Source organism: Ceratotherium simum, chromosome 4 (assembly GCF_057802395.1).
Source record: "Ceratotherium simum simum isolate JZ-2026a chromosome 4, ASM5780239v1, whole genome shotgun sequence".
In the NCBI taxonomy this organism is placed as follows: domain Eukaryota; kingdom Metazoa; phylum Chordata; class Mammalia; order Perissodactyla; family Rhinocerotidae; genus Ceratotherium; species Ceratotherium simum.
This window is the reverse complement of record NC_141903.1, coordinates 64,128,115-64,149,018: the sequence shown is the minus strand read 5'-3', so window position 1 is coordinate 64,149,018 and position 20,904 is coordinate 64,128,115. Positions and strand designations below refer to the sequence as shown.

The following is a 20,904-nucleotide window of genomic DNA, read 5'->3' as shown; positions in this document are numbered from 1 at the left end:
CCCCAAATCTGGCCCTATTGCATCTTACACAGCCTGTTGCTCAGCAGGGTTTCTGACTGGACCTAGTCATTGTCTGTTTTATTCCTGTCTCCACGTATTTTCTCAACCTGTTCTCTCCTTGTGTTATGGACTGAATGATTGTGTCTCCCCAAAATTCATATATTGAAGCCTTAATGTTACGGTATTTGGAGGTGAGGCCTTTGGGAGATGATTAGGTTATGAGAGCGGAGTCCCGATGATGGGGTTAGAAGAGGAAGAGAGCTAGCCCTTTCTGTCTCTCTACCACGTGAGGACACAATGAGAAGAGGGCAAGCTATAAATCAGGAAGAGGGTCTTCACCAAGAATCTGACTATGCTGACACCCTGATCTTGAACTTCCAGCTTCCATAACTGTAAGAAATAAATGTTTGTTGTTTAAGCCACCCGGTAGATGGTATTCTGTTATAGCAGCCCAAACTGTCTAAGACACTTTGCCTATCCAAAAGTCCTGCCTAGCCTTCAACTTCCACCTATATCATATAGAAAATATAAGATTATCCCAGAAATCATGAATTCCTATAAATTTATATTAAAAATACATATTGTGACTTTTGAGCTCTACTTTGCTCAAAAATATTGGCGCTGTCTCTATTCTTCCACACAACAAATATCATTGACTGACTACCATTTCTTGGACACTATTTTAAGGAATTTAGGTATATCAGTGAACAACAAAGAGTCTTGATGTTCAACAGGGGAGAATGATAACAAATAATAAATTATATAGAATGTTAGAAGGCATTAAGCACTTTGTAGAAAAGAAAATTAAAACAGGGTAAAGGGGACCAGAATTGCCGGAGTGAGGGTCCGGGAAGTTGCACTATAAATTGGGTGCAAAGTAGGCCATTGAGAAGTTGAGATTGGGGAAAGAAATGGAAGATATTCAGGAGGCAGCCATGCAGATATCTAAGGCAAGAGCATTCCAGGCAGAGGGTACATTTGAAGTTGAAGAGCATCCCTGCTGTATTCAAGGAAAAACGACACGACAAAGTGGCTAAAGCAGAGTGAACAAAGCGAAGAGTAGTAGGACATGAGATCAGGGAGAGAATAAGAAGCCAGATTATACAGGAGCTTGAAGCCCATGTTGAGTACAAAATCTTTCACTTTAGTAAAAAGAGGAGCCATCCTAGGGTTTGATCTAACTTAGATTTTAAAACTGAACACTATGCAAGGACCATGACACAAACATCTCTTGTATACCCAAAGCTCTAGTGCAGTGTTGTGCTTCCATGTTGATTAGCCAAATGATATAGGACCACTTTCTTGCATCACTGTTCACTTTGCAGAAATCTCCAAAAAGAGAGCTGTAAGACCAGTCTGCCAGTCTCTTAAGTAAAGCATTATACATAAAGGTAGGCACTGTTATATGCTGACTGAGACTACAGGCTCTGGAATCAAGCTGCATGGGTTTGAAACCCTGTTCACCATATACTAGTTTCAAAGCTTCAGTTTCCTCATTTTTAAAATTCCTACTTCCTAGAGGAGGAGGAGGTGATGTAAATATTAAATGTGAAATTCTATGAAAAACACATAGTATCATCCTGAAACAGGATAAGATGTCACTTGTGTCTGTATGATACCATAGTGTAGGTATAAGGATTTAATGAGATGATGCAAGTAAGCACACACAGTAAGCACTCCATAACATATATATTTGCATATCTCTATTATTGCTGTTGGTAAAACCAACTTTCAAAATACATTATTAAACATTATGCATTTTCAGGCAATAATTTAATAGACTCCATTGTATTTAGCATGCAGAATGAAAATGACAATTGCAGCAATTACAATTACCATTTTAATCCAATGCCGTTCAACGAAAGATTGGATACTGGTATGAACACTAATAATGTTTGCAGAAAATTCACCACAAAAGAAATTGCAGGCATCCGGAAACAAAAGTGTCGGAGAAAGAGCATAAATCAGAACGTTTCAGTTATTGATATCATTCCTTTTAAAATATACACCAAGAGGGAGGCGGAGTCAAGATGGCGGCGTAGGCAGACTCTGAACTCACCTCCTCCCGTGGACACAGCCAATTTACAACTACTCGTGGAAAAATTACCCCTGAGACAGAACTGAAAACTGGATGAGAGGAACTCCTGCAACAACGGACAATCCTAACTGGGGTGGAAGAGGCAGAGACTCCCTTCAAGAGAGGAAAAACGCCGCCTTCACAAGCCGCCAGCTTCACGGCCGCAGGGAGCAGCTCACAGGTACGCAGCCTCCCTGGAGGCGCGGGGCCCTGAGCCGGGGAGCGCCCCCGCTGTGGGCATTTTGTGGACCCAGCACAATCGACACCAGTGGCATAATATCTGACCTTGCCTGCTACTAAAGCATTGGGAGCACCCCAGAAAGCCCGGATCACAAAGCAACTAACCCTGGCTCGTAGAGGACCCGCGCCCAAACTCACCCGTTCCAGAAAGCATCCTAAAATCACCAGAAAGAAAGGTGCACACTGCTTTGGTGACAAGAGACTCACCTAATAGGCCCTGAGTGCATCTCGGTGAGGGGTGAGACCTCTCCAGGGACTGGGACATTGGCGGCGGCCATTGTTGTGGCCTGGTGTGAGCGTGCTGACACAGACGCCATTGGAGTTTTCCCTGAGACCTGCTAGCCCAGGGTCTGCTCCACCCGCTAGAGCACCGATTTAATCCAGCTCAGCCATGGCAGGCAGCCCACCCTAGAGACTGGCCCCACCTAACAACAAGCCCTCAGGCAACGTGTGGGCCTGCATAGATTGGTGACTGGATTTTCTGCAGCCTGGCAACTGAGCTGACTTGAGCGGGGCAGGGTGTGCACAAGGAGCGGGTGGAGAGTGTGGGGCGGTGGCAGAGTGTGTGGGGCTCCCGCCGTGGAGAGACTGGGTCCGCTTGGGGAGGTCGGGGTGCTCACACAGGGCAGGACTGTGTTGACTGTGTGTGTGGACCTCTGGGCGGCAGGGCTTGTCAGCTGCAGAAGACTTGTGCTTCTCAAAGACCCACATAGGAGGTTTGCCCCACCTTCCAAAGCCTGAAACAATTGGGTGCTCCTGTGCCTGATGCCAGCCTCACCCAGCTGCAATCCTCAGAGAGCTAACAAGAGACCTAATAGGCTAGAGGTTTACAGCAATTCTAAGGCCCTGAGCCTAACAACCTGCCACACTGGGGGCCTACTCACTTAAAAAAAATACTGCAGGGCCGGCCCCGTGGCTTGGTGGTTAAGTGAGCGCGCTCCACTGCTGGCGACCCGAGTTCGGATCCTGGGTTCCCACCGGCGCGCTGCTTCTCCGGCCATGCTGAGGCCGCGTCCCACATACAGCAACTAGAAGGATGTGCAGCTGTGACACACAACTATCTACTGGGGCTTTGGGGGGAAAAAATAAATAAATAAAATCTTTAAAAAAAAAAAAAAAAAAGAAATACTGCAACACAAATGTGGTATTAGAACTTACAGCCAACTGTGCTGGGGCACCCCACACCTGATAAAGAGACTGAAGGGCCCACAACAACTACAAGCAGCTGAGCATTACAACAGCTGGCCAGGAGCATAACTCAGCCTCCCTGGGCGCCTATAGGGAGAGCTAACAGGCCACAATAGAAGGACACACGTAGCCCACATAGGGGCCACCCCTGGAACATTGAGAACTGAGGGAAGCACACTGGAAGCCTCCTAAGCCATCACTTACATAAGGTCACCTATCCAAGAGCAGGAGACGTAGCTGACCTACCTAATACATAGACACAAGCACAGGGAAAGAGGCAAAATGAGGAGGCAAAAGAATACATTCCAAGTAAGGGAACAGGACAAAACCCCAGAAAAGGAACTAAGTGAAACAGAAATGAGCAACCTACCTGACAGAGAGTTCAAACTAAGAGTGTTAAGGATGCTCACTGATCTGGGGAGAAGAATAGATGAACTCAGTGGGAATGTCAACAAAGAAATGGAAGATATAAAAAGAACCAATCAGAAATGAAGAATACAATACTGGAAATGAAAAACTCATTAGAGGGACTCAAAAGCAGAGTAGAGGATACAGAAGAACGGATCAGTGAGCTGGAAGAAAGACTAGAAGAAATTACCCAAGGTGAACAGGTAAAAGAGAAAAGAATTAAAAAGAGTGAGGACAGTCTAAGGGACCTCTGGGACAACATCAAGCGCACTAACATCCGTGTTATAGGTGTCCCGGAAGGAGAAGAGCGAGACAAGGGGGCAGAGAATCTATTTCAAGAAATAATAGATGAAAACTTCCCTAACCTAAGGAAGGAAACAGACATCCAGGTACAGGAGGCACAGAGAGCCCCAAACAAGATAAACCCAAAGAGGCCCACACCAAGACACACCATAATCAAAATGTCCAGAATTAAAGATAAAGAGAGAATCCTAAAAGCCGCAAGAGAATGTCAAGTTACATACAAAGGAAACCCCATAAGGCTATCAGCTGACTTCTCAGCAGAAACCATACAGGCTAGAAGAGAATGGCACGATATATTTAAAGTGCTAAAAGGAAAAAACTTACAGCCAAGAATACTCTACCCAGCAAGGTTATCGTTCAAAATGGAAGGAGAGATCAAAATTTTCCCAGATAAGCAAAAATTAAAGGAGTTTGTCACCAAGAAACCAGTGTTACAAGAAATGTTAAAGGGACTGATTTAAGGGGAAAAGAGAAGACCACAAATAGGAAAAATTATCTATTTCCACGATTAGAACGTAATGGATACAAATGCACAAAAAAGAGGTTAGATATGATATCAAAAACATAAAAGGAGGGAGGAGGGTAGTTAAAGAGTACAGCTTTCAGACAGAGGTCAAACTAAAGTGACCATCAATTCTGTATAGAAGAAGTAAGGAACAGAGAAGGACTACTTAAACACTGAGGAAAAAAAAAAAAAAGTTAAAAAATGGCAGTAAGTACATACTTATCAATAGCTACTTTAAACGTCAATGGACTAAATGTCCCAATTAAAAGGCATAGGGTGGCTGACTGGATAAAAAAACAAGACCCATATATATGCTGCATACAAGAGACACACTTCAGACCTAAAGACACTCACAAACTGAAAGTGAAGGGATGGAAAAAGATACTCCACGCAAATGGCAATGAAAAGAAAGCTGGGGTAGCAGTACTCATATCAGACAAAATAGACTTTAAAACAAAAACTGTAAAAAGAGACAAAGAAGGGCATTACATAATGATCAAGGGAACAATCCAACAAGAGGATATAACACTTGTAAATATCTACGCACCCAATGTAGGTGCACCTAAATAGATAAAGCAATTATTAACAGACATAAAAACAGAAATAGACAGTAACACAATAATAGTAGGGGACTTTAACACTCCACTTACACCAACAGATAGATCATCCAAACAGAAGATCAATAAGGAAACATTGGCCTTAAACGACACCTTAGAACAGATGGACCTAGTAGATATATACAGAGCATTCCATCCAAAAACCGAAGAATACACGTTCTTTTCAAATGCACATGGAACATTCTCCAAGATTGATCACATATTAGACCACAAAACAGGTCTCCATAAATTTAAGAAGATTGAAATAATACCAAGCATCTTTTCTGACCACAACGGTTTGAAACTAGAAATCAACTATAGGAAGAAAATCAGAAAAGCCACAAATACATGGAGATTAAACAAAATGCTACTGAACAACGACTGGGTTAACGAAGAAATCAAAGAAGAAATCAAAAAATACCTGGAGACAAATGAAAATGAAAATACGACATGCCAGAATTTATGGGATACAGCAAAAGCGGTTCTAAGAGGGAAGTTTATAGCGATACAGGCCTATCTCAACAAACAAGAAAAATCTCAAATAAAGAATCTAAAAATGCACCTAAAGGAACTGGAAAAAGAAGAACAAACAAAGCCCAAAATCAGTAGAAGAAGGGAAATAATAAAAATCAGAGCAGAAATAAATGAAATAGAGAGCAAAAAAACAATAGAAAAAATTAAAAAAACCAAGAGCTGGTTCTTTGAAATGATCAACAAAATTGACAAATCTTTAGCTAGATTCACCAAGAAAAAAAGAGAGAAGGCACAAATAAGTAAAATCAGAAATGAAAGAGGAGAGGTTACAACAGACACCTCAGAAATACAAAAGATTATAAGAGAATACTATGAAAAACTATATGCCAACCAATTCGACAATCTGGAAGAAATGGATAAATTCTTAGAATCATACAACCTTCCAAAACTGGATCAAGAAGAAGTGGAGAATTTGAATAGACCAATCACCAGTAAGGAGATCGAAACAGTAATCAAAAACCTCCCCAAAAATAAAAGTCCAGGACCAGACGGCTTCCCTGGTGAATTCTACCAAACATTCAAAGAAGACTTAATACCTATCCTTCTCAAACTCTTCCAAAAATTGAGGAAGGGGAAGCTCCCTAACTCATTCTACGAAGCTGACATTACCCTGATACCAAAACCAGACAAGGACAACACAAAAAGAAAATTACAGGCCAATATCACTGATGAACATCGATGCGAAAATCCTCAACAAAATACTAGCAAATCGCATACAACAATACGTTAAAAAGATTATACACCATGATCAAGTGGGATTTATTCCAGGTATGCAGGGATGGTTTAACATTCGCAAATCAATCAACGTAATACACCACATTAATAAAATGAAGAACAAAAATCACGTGATCATCTCAATAGATGCAGAGAAAGCATTTGACAAGATCCAGCATCCATTTATGATAAAAACTCTGAATAAAATGGGTATAGAAGGAAAGTACCTCAACATAATAAAGACCATATATGAGAAACCCACAGCTAATATCATCCTCAATGGTGAAAAACTGAAAGCTATCCCTCTAAGAACAGGAACCAGACAAGGATGCCCACTGTCACCACTCCTATTTAACATAGTATTGGAAGTCCTAGCCAGAGCAATCAGGCAAGAGAAAGAAATGAAAGGGATCCAAATTGGAAAGGAAGAAGTGAAACTGTCACTATTTGCAGATGACATGATTTTATATATAGAAAACCCTAAAGAATCCACCAGAAAACTTTTAGAAGTAATAAACGAATATGCGAAAGTTGAAGGATACAAAATCAACATACAAAAATCAGTTGCATTTCTGTACACTAACAACGAAGTAGCAGAAAGAGAAATTAAGAATACCATCCCATTTACAATTGCAACAAAAAGAATAAAATACCTAGGAATAAATTTAACCAAAGAGGTGAAAGATCTGTACACCGAAAACTATAAAACATTTCTGAAAGAAATTGAAGAGGACACAAAGAAATGGAAAGATATTCCGTGCTCTTGGATTGGAAGAATTAACATAGTTAAGATGTCCATACTTCCTAAAGCCATCTATAGATTCAATGCAATCCCTATCAAAGTTCCAACAACATTTTTCACAGAAATAGAACAAAGAATCCTAAAATTCATATGGAACAACAAAAGACCCGAATAGCTAAAGGAATCCTGAGAAAAAGAACAAAGCTGGAGGTATCACACTCCCTGATATCAAAATATACTACAAAGCTATAGTAACCAAAACAGCATGGTACTGGCACAAAAACAGACACACAGATCAATGGAATAGAATCGAAAGCCCAGAAATAAACCCACACATCTATGGACTGCTAATCTTTGACAAAGGAGCCAAGAACATACAATGGGGAAAAGAAAGTCTCTTCAACAAATGGTGTTGGGAAAACTGGATAGCCATATGCAAAAATGAAAGTAGATCCTTACCTTACACCATACACAAAAATTAACTCCAAATGGATTAAAGACTTGAATGTAAGACCTGAAACTGTGAAAGTTCTAGAAGAAAACATAGGCAGTACGCTCTTCGACATCGGTCTTAGCAACATCTTTTCTAACACCACATCTGACCGGGCAAGAGAAACAATAGAAAAAATAAACAAATGGGACTACATCAAACTAAAAAGCTTCTGCACAGCAAAGGAAACCATCAACAAAACGAAAAGACAACCTAACAATTGGGAGAAGATATTTGCAAACCATACATCTGATAAGGGCTTAATCTCCAAAATATATAAAGAACTCATGCATCTCAACAACAAAAACTACCAACCCAATTAAAAATGGGCAAAAGACCTGAACAGACATTTCTCCAAAGAAGATATACGGATGGCCAACAGACACATGAAAAGATGTTCAAAATCACTAACTATCAGGGAAATGCAAATCAAAACTACAATGAGATATCACCTCACGCCTGTCAGAATGGCTATAATTAACAAGACAGGAAACAACATGTGTTGGAGAGGATGTGGAGAGAAGGGAACTCTCATACACTGCTGGTGGGAGTGCAAACTGGTGCAGCCACTATGGAAAACAGTATGGAGATTCCTCAAAAAATCAAGGATAGGACTACCATATGATCCAGCTATTCCACTGTTGGGTATTTATCCAAAGAACTTGAAAACACCAATTTGCAAAGGTACATGCACCCCTGTGTTCATTGCAGCCTTATTCACAATAGCCAAGACTTGGAAGCAACCTAAGTGCCCATCAAGGGACGAATGGATAAAGAAGCTGTGGTATATATACACAATGGAATACTACTCAGCCATAAGAAACGACGAAATCCAGCCATTTGTGACAACATGGATGGACATTGAGGGTATAATGCAAAGTGAAATAAGTCAGAGGGAGAAGGCCAAATACCGTATGATTCCCTTCATTAAGTAGTAGATAATAACAACAATAAACAAACACATAGGGACAGAGATTGGATTGGTGGTTACCAGAGGGGAAGGGGGGAGGGTGGAGGGTGAAAGGGATAATTCGGTACATGTGTGTGGTGATGGGTTGTAATTAGTATTTTGGTGGTGAACATGATGTAGTCCATGCAGAAATAGAAGTACAATGATGTACACCTGAAATTTTTGCAATGTTATAAACCAATGTTACTGCAATAAAAATAAATAAATAAATAAATAAAATAAAATAAAATATACACCAAATGTTTCTTTTGGTTCACTGGACATTTTTCCTGAAATACATTGTTTATATAATATTTATAGGTAAAAATATTTCACTAAGGCCATATCTAAGGAGATAAAATTGTCCTTTTGACATCTCCATCCCACCCCAATTATACCCCATGCTCAGGAATCAAGGAAACCCCAATGGAATATTAACTGTAGTCATTTTTCAAGTCAACCAACAAATATTTAATCAATTTCTTGAAAAGATATATACTAGACATTATTTGAGTTTTATCACATTATCACAAATTCTGAAATAGACTGGCATCTGGGTAAATTGCAATTTTGATATGGATAATATTATTTTTTCCCTTATAGTCTGTTTGCAATGAGCAACCTACCATTTTATCTTTACCTAGAAGTTCTAGAGATTTTGCCCTTTAGTTTAATGTCTAAATTGATTCCACTCTCTTTCCACAACTAATGACTGTATTTGGTTCATTTTCAATAAAACTTAACGACTAAATTAAAAAGGTTAATCAGGTTTAAATAAAGATGAGGGTGACATTTCTTCCATATTTGTCTGGCTCCCAACCTGCTTTCTGCTAACTTTGAATTTTGCCTTCTGTGAAAATTATGCCCTCTAAAAACAAGGATTGTGAAAAGGGCCATATGGGGCAAAATTGAGTTTTGGCATCCAAAAGGTAAGAATATTTTTAAATAAAAACTTTATAACAAGTGAGGTAGCCATTTAATTAACATTTTAGTTAGGGGTCATTGCTTTTCATTTAGATGAAGAGAAGCTAAAAAGAAAACCCCAGGAGAAAATACGACACCAGAGCACTTTGCTAAACACTAAAAAATGGGCATGAGACAGTAACACGAGGTCTACACTGAATCCCATTGAAGGCAGTAATTAGCCCATGCTTCAGTATTTTGTACAATACAATGAAGCATTATTTTACCCAATATATCTTAATTAAAAGCAAAAACACAATACAATACAGAGCTACCATCAAAGAGGCGTTATTGGCACTCACATAATACAGAAGATGGGGAAGGATTTTGTTTTCTTTCTTTGGCAAGAAAATTGGAACGAGGCATTCTATTTTCCACACAGCTCTCAATATAGAAGCCCATTTGTGTACCAAAAATTGCATTTGCACTGTAAATTATAAGGATGGAAGCCACAGAGAAAGAGATAGTTTGTTGTTTTATAATTCAATAGTAGTAATGCTTGGATTTCTTTTCTTTCTCTTTCACAACAAAAATAATTATTGAAAGCTTGGTTTTTACCACAATGATTTAGTTGAATATTCTGATGTACATATTTTATATTCCTTTTTCACTAGAATGCATTAATTACACAGTAACATTAAAATATACATACAAAATAATTTTCCTGTCACCTCAATTTTGAATTTTGAATATCAAAGAAGCCAGAACTGTCCACTGTGGTCTGTTCTTTGTAATTTCCTAAGATGAGGGAAAAAAAAACAATGAAGTAAATTCTAGCCTATAAAAATTATGAACAAATTCTCTCCTCAGAATCCAGGTATCTCTATACTGAATATAAGCAAGGAAAAAAAAAGGCAAAATGAAGATGATTCAAATAGCACCAAAGAGTCTTGATGTGACCATTCATACAGAGATTTCAGTCAACTTGAATGAGATCGTTGAAGAGTAGAAATGAAAACTGATTTGTAAATTCATAAGGGGAAAGACAACCCAATACTTACACTGGAGTCAACCATAAGACAGACCATAAGGAATGTCTGAGGTTCTAACATCGTTTATTTTACATCTGATATCTAAGATGTTATTTCTGGAAAAGTCCTCAAAGATTTGTGTAACAGCAATGCCTTCCCAACTGGGGAGCAAAATGAACAATGGTATACCAGCTGACTACTTCCACCCAGAGTGCTGAACGAATTTCTCTAAATTACTATAAACCTTAAACTGAACTATGAGGGTTAGCTCATTCTAACTGCTCTGAAAAATGAGAAGAAGAAGAGTCAATAATGTACAGTTTATCATTAATACAGTCTAGAAGCACTAATTACAGATGCGGAAGCAGAGAGATGAACTGAGTTTTCCCAAACCATATAGATAGTACCAAAAGGAAGACCAGACCCCAGGACATCTATTTCCCAAGCCCTTTTCTTCCATACCAACTTTACAAAGATGAAATGCTTTTTAATATCCAGGTCTACAAAAGATAAGTCAAGTGATCAAAACAATCAGGAACTTGTGAAGTAGGATTCGGTGCCCATCCTGCACCTGTATATCATCCTTCTAAAAATTTCCCCACAGTATTGCGCTATCACACAGTGGAAGGGCAGATTCCAAAAATGTGTCAAGAACAGAAAAATAATGCTCTTTGGTAAACAGTTCATAGCTTATTTTATCTGTGTCTATTGGAAGAAATACGGGAACTAAGCTAAAACTGATAATAAGATTGGATAAGAGGTTTAGATGGACAATGAAGAACTGTGAATCTCAAGGTTAATGGGTCTGCCTGACTCTAGGTGAGATATAGTCTTGATTTGGGCAAAAACAGATTAAATTATCAAAGTGTTGGATCTGATAAACGTGGCTGAAAAGCAGGGTAAATATACACATAAAAATCAATTAGTCTATTTAGACATGTCACCTAATCAGTGAGTGTTAGCTACTGTTGATTAATTTATTACAATGTAGCAGAATGCATTTGTAAAGATATCTGCTTCATTAGATTAAAATATTGATGATAAAAACTGTATTCAAACCCGGGCAGTACCTACTAAAGGGCAATATAAGAAATGAGTTGGGTAGAGAAGCAAAAGGAGAAGCAAAAATGAGAGAAGTTGAAGGCTGAAATCTAAATAGATGGTACATATAAACCACATGAAACCAAGAAGCAGTATCCAGTGCTACTGACATGAATACATCTTCCCCCAATCTACAGGAAGAAGGAAAAAGAGAGAGAGGTGAAAAGGAGAACAAGAGCCACGCTCCCCCATTCCTTCTAGCTCCTCTCTGTGTTTAATACCTGTTAGTGAATCCATTAGGAAGAGATCATCTCTAGAGGCAGAAAAGTGTAGTCACTTTGGAAAAGTCCTGCTCTGGTGATCTACTGTATCGTTTCTGTACCGGTGTTTTTAAGAGGCAAAATCTTCATGAGACAGTCTTAAGTCGATTTGAGTTTGGAGCTAATAATAATCTATTACATAGTATTTTTTCAGCGAATGAAGTATCTGCTTTCTGATTTTCATAACAGGCAATATATTTAAAGAACTCAATAGTGCAAACTACAACTGATGAATTTCGTAGCAATATCCTCGTGGATCTCTGGAGTACAAATTTCCAATTTACCAAATCTCAGAGCTATTGACCATCATTTTGTATAGAAAATCTTAAAAGCGGGGATGACATCTTGTATTCTTTTTATGCCCAAAGCCTGACAAGTGACTCGTATGTAGTACTTAAAATATATAATGAATAAATATATGTGTAAATATGGGAAATAAATTTTAATGTGATGAAATTTAAAAGGGTTTGATTTTGTTTAAAAATGATTTTCTTTTATGTCACGGTTTAAAAGCCTATAGTTTCTTTCCTTCTTTTTAGGGTATTTCATTTTATTTTTAAGATGGGGAATATTTGACTATGTTTCCGTATTGATGAGAAATATCCAGACCCAGGATTACTTACAATTACATCCTTGCAACAGCCATACATAAGACATATATATCACAGTGTCTTTTCTCAATCTGGATATTTACATGAAAAAATCAGTATTTAATATGTGAAAAGGAATATGCTAGCAAGCTTTACTTTGCAATTATTTCATTATATTTGAGGCTGAATATACATGTGGGTTAGTTAGCCATTTATTTTCTTTAGCACAAATTTTCTCTGAGAGTCCTTTGCTTTTGTATGGTGTTGTCAAGGTGTTGTTATTCCTGGTTTTGATTGCATTCTTTCAAACAAAGTATTGGAATTTTTTTCACAAAATGGTTGTTTGCCATTTAGCTCTTTTATGTAAGTATAGAAATGTTTGTGGGAAAGTTTATAAATTTTGTGTGGTCAAATCCATCAGTTAGTTATTTTGTGTTTCCTCCATTGCTGTTTTATTTTTTATTTTTCATTACTGAAAGAATTGAGTGGTCACTCTAATTCTCCTTGCTTGTGAATCCTTGCTTTAAACAAAAATGAGAGTGAATGTTCTCCTGCATGAAAAAGCACATAGTTTCTTTTTTTATCACATAGTTTTTATACTTTTCTCTGTCCATTTGCTGTGATATCTAGGATTGCTTAAAAATAGTAATAATTGACTTTATTATGAATTTTATGATACCTCCAGAATTCAATCTTGAGATTAAAAATTAGGTCTTAATTATACCTATCCTGGGTGATCTACTCACCAGTATACATATTTGGATAAATTTGGTAAATAATAACTTCCTCTGCCCAAATTCTAAATCAAAGAAATCCCTGCCTTTTTCCTTAGAAATATGTGAATGCATTTGGGTGTCTTCCAGATTCAAGCCATAGTAAAGCAGACACTCTGAGACTTCAGTTATAATCTGAATAACTGAGGATTTAAATATCGTAGAATAAAATTCAAAGATTTCTTGCATCTATGTAGTTTGTGCCTAATTGTTTCCTTAAATAACTTGATTTGATTCTAATTGAGATTGTTGAGATTTCCAACAGAGCTTTTATGTTTGCTTGTTTGTTTTTAACCACAGAATCCCTCTGTATTCTAAGAAATTTGACTAATGAGTGCAGGATGGTGAACAAATGCAGACTGAATACTGTCTGCAGAAAACCTCATGTGGATCTGTCATCACCATGGCTGCTAAAACATTTAAGTATTTTAGAAACAGTGAGGAAACTAAACGAAAAGGTAAATAATTGTCCTGTCATCTGAGCATAGGTATGTGTTTGGAATGAATATGCTTTCTGTCCTGGTCTGATCAGACTGCCATAACAAATATCATAGACCGGGTGGTTTAAACAACAGAAATTTATTTTCTTACCATCCTGGGGTCTGGAAAGTCCGAGATCAGGGTGCCACATGGTCAGTTTATTGAGGGCTTTCTTCTCGGCTTGCAGACAGCTGTCTTCTCACTGTGTTCTCACATCGTGTAGAAAGAGAGAGATCTCTCTCTTCCTCTTCTTATAAGGCCACCAATCCCATCTGATTAGGATCCTACCCTTAATTACCTCCTAAAATCTCTAAGTATAGTCACATTTAGGGTTAGGACTTCAACATATGAATTTCAGGGGACACAATCCAGTCCCACAGCACTTTCTCTTTAACTAATTTCACTTTCAAAGCCCATGTGAGATAAATGAATGAATACAGACTAAGAAAAAGGCAAAGTCAGAATCCATTTTAGAGTAAGTAAAGGCTCTTAAATTGAAATTTTTTGTACCATGAGCCATTATTTTTGCAGTAGTACAGATCTGACAATGGCAGATACCAGGAAAATCTGACCTAGTAGATGTACTTTGTTACATACAAAATTGTTAAAATAGATCAACAGATATTCTCCCTAATTTTAAGTTAGTTTTAATTTAGTCTTCAAGCTATCCCTTCTGAGAGATTTTAAGCATCTGAAAATAGCCATCATATTTTTCCCATTTTAATTTTCTTGTCCTACATTTCAGTGCGCTCCAGTCCCTTCCTCCAACCTGCTGATTGCTGCGCCTAATGCGGCGGCACTATAGCACTAATATGATGCTCACTTCACTGAGAAGCTTTCTGCATTATCTTGCTTTTATCTCCTGTTCTATTTGCTGTAAACATAGTTATTTCCATTCTGTTGCTTTCCGTCACATATGGCATTTTGAAACAGTTAAATAAAGAGATTATCAATATTAGATCTATCTCAGCTGTAAAACCTACATTTATGGAGAAATATGATCTATTCAATTTCATTTCTGAAAGCCCAGTATCCAAGCGATGGTCATAAATTCACATGATTATCCTAAGCATTAGATTTTGCATTTGGATCACTATTTAACTAGAAAAAGAAATCAAACATTCATGCAAGCAAGGAAGCAGCTCCCTATTAATGACATGTGCAAGGAAATTGCGAAATATAAATGATTCTGATGAAGATCATCAATAAAACTCGACATCCAAACAAAATGACTCCATAGAATCTCCTTTTGGGACACGGAGCATGAGAAGAATATTAATATTTTGCCTAATTCAACATTTTTCAAGAAATCATTTTCTCTTTTATGAATTTGTTAGGGGAAAACTGTGAAATAATAGTAAAAATGATATATGCTATTGTCTGTAAAAGTGCAAAATGCATATTGACCAACATTTAATTGAAGATTTCCTGAAAGAACTTCAATAACATCAATTATTTTAAACATAATATTATTATAATCAAGTCTGATCAGATCATAAGGAATTGTATACCTAAAGCAGTCACTTCACAAATAAAACTTCAAAAAACTCATAATTTTAATGACTGCAGAAAATAAACAAGCTTATTTAGAACCTTCCTTTGGTGAAAAGGAATGCTATTTGCATATCGGAAAAATACGTAAGAGAAATTAATATGGCATTTACTTTTTGTTATTTTCTGGGAAACACATGAAAATTATTATTTAACTGAAAAACTAATGCATTTGATTCATCTTTGTTCCTTCAGCCCATCTCCTAACAATACTCCAACTTATCAAGAAGAGGAAAGGAAGTCATCAAAGAGAGCTGCTTTCCTGGCACTTGAACTTCTACGTCGTTATTCTGGTAGTATATCCCTTAGAAATGTTGGGGACTAAGACATATAGATGTTATAATTGAAAACCAAACAGGGGCTAATGTCCACCACAGGGGAGATAATTAGAAAAATCATATATTGGGCTACTGTTGTGTATGATAATCAAGTAGAGCTCTATCATTTGATTGCAAGCCTCGTTCAGTACAGCCCATGTGATCTTGGGCATGAAGTGATTAAGCAGTAAACATGCTTAGCTGCTGCTGGGTGGCCAAGGGGTGGCAGAGATGGGAGGGATGGTAGGCAGTTGTTTATTAGCATAGCAAGGAAGTGTCATGGTGCTGAATAGAAGAAAAGAGAACCAAATTGAAGAACAGGACCCAGAGAAACTCAGAGAGGACACCAGGATATCACAGTCATTCCTGGAATTAAGAATAAAATAGGCAGCCCACATTTTACTGATCATTTTCTAGCCATTGGAAATATTTAATAGATTTTATAATTAAAGACTGAACTTCGAGATAAGCATAAGCCAGTGGTTATCATAACTACTAGCTGTGCCCATTTTCAAGTGCATGCCCACTCTACTAATGAATGAGAATCTCCTTTACAGGAGTCTTGCCACTATTAAAATGTTTCCTAGTAAATTCTGATCGACTATGTCTGAGGGCCTCTGGCACATGCAAACATAAACACTTTTGAAAAACCAGCACGATCTTCTCTGAAGCAAGAAGAGTTATCTGAGTAAGAATTTTGAGATAAGAGCAACCTGGGACACATAAAATTAAGGTCTAGAGCAGATCCAACAAAAATAAAGCATTTGTTGGCTACACACTTAAATGGGCCAGAAATTGATACTAAAATCCACTATATATTCTTTATAGCACATTTAAATGACAATCTTTCTGACACATGGATCTAAATTGAAGGAACATTTTGAGTAATTTGTTTCTGTTTTTGTTCAAATGGCGACTCTCTCATGGTTTAAGGACTTTCACAGGATTCCTTGGTATGAGTTTGAGAACAAAATATAAGGCTAGAAAATCTTTGGCCAAATCTTACATAGTATATGACAGAGATCCCTTTGAAACTTGTTCCAGTCTATTACAAATCTTAGTCTAATATCTGAATATTTTATCTAATCACTGGTAGGGTAATTTATGCTTATTTCCTTATTTCCTCTATTTCATCTCTTTGTAGGATGCCCTTTCTGTGTGGGTGAACCATAATCCATACAATGCCATCTATGTGGTGAGTGCATTAAGTATATCTACGCTCTTTATGGCCACTGAGGATTTTATGAATAAATACAATTAAAATGTAAGGCAACCTAACACTTATACAAATGATTTGGCCATCAACAGTTATAAAACATAGCATAGATTCAAGAATATGAAACTTCCCAAACCAGTGTGCCCTGTGGAAGAGTGTAAGAAAGTGTTCTTTCCTTCAAAGAGTAAGCCTGTGGGGTAATTATGATAAATGATAAATGCCTGGTTTGCACAGATCCTTTGGAAAATATAAACTTCTCATATATGTTATGAATAAACGTGTTCCAATAGAGTTAACCACATTAGATACTATATCTCATGTTAAATATTAAAGGTGATAATTCTATAAGTTATAGATATTCAAGCTATGTTTTAAAAAGCCACTGTTTATAATTTTATATATTATATTTATTTTGAATACTGCTATAGCTTAAATTCACAAGATGAATTTCAAATCACACAAAACAATAGCACTTAAAAAGATGTATACTTTGATTATATTTTTAATGATTAAGGTTTAGATGTTTTTCCTATGACTCTTAGATTTTCTGGAACATAGATTTAAATTTAAGGTCCTTAGTCTACTCTGATTACTCTGACAGGAATTCCTAAGAAATATTTTGAAATAGAGATCCAGAATATATGACATCACTATGTATCTATCATTTAATGTTGTTATTTTTAAACTATATCTCTCTGATACTTTTGTGGATACAAATGCTTGGTGTAGTTGAAGAATGCCTTACAAAATAATCAGTATGCTTATGGGTAGGAAAGAGACTTAGACTGTTCCTGTCTCCACTCAAAGATGACATGAACTCCATCTTCAAACTGTGATCTACAGACCTAATCATTAATGCCTAACAGACATAGTCTTCCCAAATGATAGCGCCTTAAAACTTGGGCTTCTTGATCCCTCTACTTAAAACCACACTTTCCAAACACTACAGTAAGAGTGAAAATAAAATACAGAATTATTGTTGCCATGTTAAACCATTATTCCCAAAAATGTCCTATGGAATTATATGTGTGATAATAAATATACCTTTGAAAACTTTAAACTTATATAAGTGCTGAATAAATACGAAAGATTATTAAATAGAGTCTTTCTACAAAATTTTCCCAATATTTGCATCAAATTAGTTATTGAATTTTCATTACAAATATGGCTACCTATATTAGCTTTTTCCAGAGAAAGAGAATGAATAGGAAGTATATACATATATAAAGAAAGATTTATTTTAAGGAATTGGCTGACACAATTGTAAGGGTTGGCGAGCTCAAAATTCAAAGGCAAGTCCAGCAGCTTGAAATTCTGGCAGGAGTTGATGCTGCCATCTTGAGTCTGAAGGCAATCTGAGTGTAGAATTCCTTCTCTTTGGAGGACCTCAGTCTTTTCTCTTAAGGCTTTCAAATGATTAGATGAGACCCACCCACATTGTAGAGGGGAATCCACTTTATTCAAAGTCTACTGATCTAAATGTTAATCACATCTAAAAAATATCTTCACAGCAACATCTACAGACTGATATTTAACCAAACAACTGGGCGTCATAGACTAGCCAAGTTGACACATAAAATTAACCATCATACCACCTAACTCAAGATCTTTCCTCTTGTCTTCCTGAAAATCACACCAAAGCAACAGAGAAAAGGAAGTCCACCCTGTGACCCCAATTTTCAGGGAAATTAGGAGGTAGCTATAATAAGCTACGTTCATCATACATGTGAGGGCTGCCAAAAGGAACTTAGAGGAACAGAAGCCATGAAGGAAGAAATCAAGATAAGAAGGCAGACAGTTCAAGAGGCCCCAGCACAGCAATTCTCTGACAGCATCAACAAAGTTGAGGGGCTCACCTAGAAGTGCAAAAGCTACATCTCTTGAACAGGATAGAATATGACCTCTGGACCAGGCTCGATGAAAAGAAACAGAAGATGTGGAATGTTGTGGGAGTACACAAAGACACAAAAAGGAGCCACATTTGTAGGAAGCAGTATGTCTCTGTGGCCGCAGAGGAGAGGAGAGGTTATAAGTTGTGAAGTCTGGAATGCTGCCTAGGATCCTTTCACACCTCACTTCCATGGGAACCATCTACGAATAGCTAGTTTAGGAAACTTATCTAGTGATACGTACTAAAAAAGGATATGGTACAGCATCAACATGTAAATACTATAAAAATGTAGTCAAGATCACCAAATTAACCAAAAGATTAAAAATACTCAGATTCTTTCATCTTCCACTCCATATACTCCAGGGCTCTCTCCCATCTCGCTCAAGAAAAAGCTAAACTTTTATTTTTTGTTTTGTTTTTTTGTTTTGTTTTGTTTTGTTTTTTGTGAGGAAGATCAGCCCTGAGCTAACATCCATGCTAATCCTCCTCTTTTTGCTGAGGAAGACCAGCTCTGAGCTAACATCTATTGCCAATCCTCCTCCTTTTTTTTTTCCCCAAAGCCCCAGTAGATAGTTGTTTGTCATAGCTGCACATCCTTCCAGTTGCTGTATGTGGGACGTGGCCCCAGCATGGCTGGAGAAGCGGTGCATCGGTGTGTGCCTGGGATCGGAACCTGGGCCGCCAGTAGCGGAGTGCGCGCACTTAACCGCTAAGCCATGGAGCCAGCCCCAAAAGCTAAACTTTTAAAAAGCCTACAAGGCCTATAATCTTGCTTCCCATTACCTCTGACTTCTAAACTCCTCTGTTCCCTGCCTTCTTTCTTTTCCATGGACATTCCAGGCATAGTCATCCCTCAAAGCCTTGTTTTCTTGCTCTTTCCTCTGCCTGACATATTCTTCCCCAGATATCAATATGGTTCACTCTCTTAGCTCCTCCAAGTTTTAACCAACTGTCACCTCCCAAGAGTGATTGTCACAGGTTACATTATTTAAAATTGTGAACAATGCACTAACGTTCTTTCTTACTCTTCTGTGAGTTGTATTTCTCTGCATTACACAGTTCACAATCTGACATATTATATATTTTCACAAAATTTTTATTACTCTGTTTTATTCATGCTATATCCTCAGTGACTCCTACAATATGGGAATTCAAAATATAATCGTTAAATGAGCTAATAAATGAATACACACTCTTCAGAAGTTGTTTCCAAAAAACAGATAAAGAACATGGCCCAGCATATCACTAAAAATTTAAAAAATGAATTAAACCATCACTTTTATGAAGAAAATTGAAGAAGGACAAATTTAAGAACTTAGGGGAGAGATGGGGGACAATAGGGAAAGATGCAATGAGAACTGGTGGAAGACAGGAACAAGTAGGAAAAAAAGATGTAGAAAGGAAATTTGAAGAAGCACAAAAGGAAAGAGACAACTCAGAACACACAATAAGGAACATGTGAAACAGAAATAAGAAAAGCAAGTAAATAGTATCCATTTATGATAAAAACTCTGAATAAAATGGGTATAAAAGGAAAGTACTTCAACACAATAAAGGTCATATATAACAAGCCCACAGCTAATATCATACTCATATTCACTGAGGGCTATCCCTTTAAGAACAGGAACTAGACAAGGATGCCTACTTTCACCACTCTTATTTAACATAGTATTGGAAGTCATAGCCAGAGCAATCAAGCAAGAAAAAGAAATAAAAGGGATCCAAATGGAAAGGAATAATTCGAACTGTCACTATTTGCAGATGGCATGGTTTTATATATGTAAAACCCTAATGAATTCACCAAAAACCTCTTAGAAATAATAAATGAATACAGTAAAGTTGCCGAACACAAAATCAACATACAAAAATCATTTGTGTTTCTATACACTAACAATGAAGTAGCAGAAAGAGAAATGAAGAATACAATCCCATTTACTATTGCAACAAAAAAAATAAAATAACTAGGTATAAATTTAACCAAAGAAATGAAAGACCTGTACACTGAAAACTATAAAACATTTTTGAAAGAAATTGAAGAAGACACA

The 20,904-nt window shown here is 37.2% G+C and overlaps 1 protein-coding gene across 5 annotated transcripts in view; it reads left to right on the top strand.

Moving 5' to 3' along the window:
• The first annotated feature begins 2,067 nt into the window (after positions 1-2,067).
• Positions 2,068-20,904, top strand: part of LOC147917308 (uncharacterized) — a 78,104-nt gene continuing 59,267 nt past the window's right edge. For 4 of the 5 annotated variants that reach the window (XR_015551989.1, XM_087429953.1, XM_087429954.1 and 1 more), the window contains exons 1-3: positions 2,068-2,258; positions 15,631-15,728; positions 16,897-16,947. Coding sequence is in view for 3 of the 5 variants with exons in the window: in XM_087429953.1 (XP_087286079.1) it covers positions 2,132-2,258; positions 15,631-15,728; positions 16,897-16,947 (276 nt within the window). In the remaining 2 variants the exon portion in view is untranslated. Of the gene's footprint in view, positions 2,259-13,704; positions 13,863-15,630; positions 15,729-16,896; positions 16,948-20,904 lie in introns of all 5 variants that reach the window. The other variant, XR_015551990.1, reaches the window with a different exon arrangement.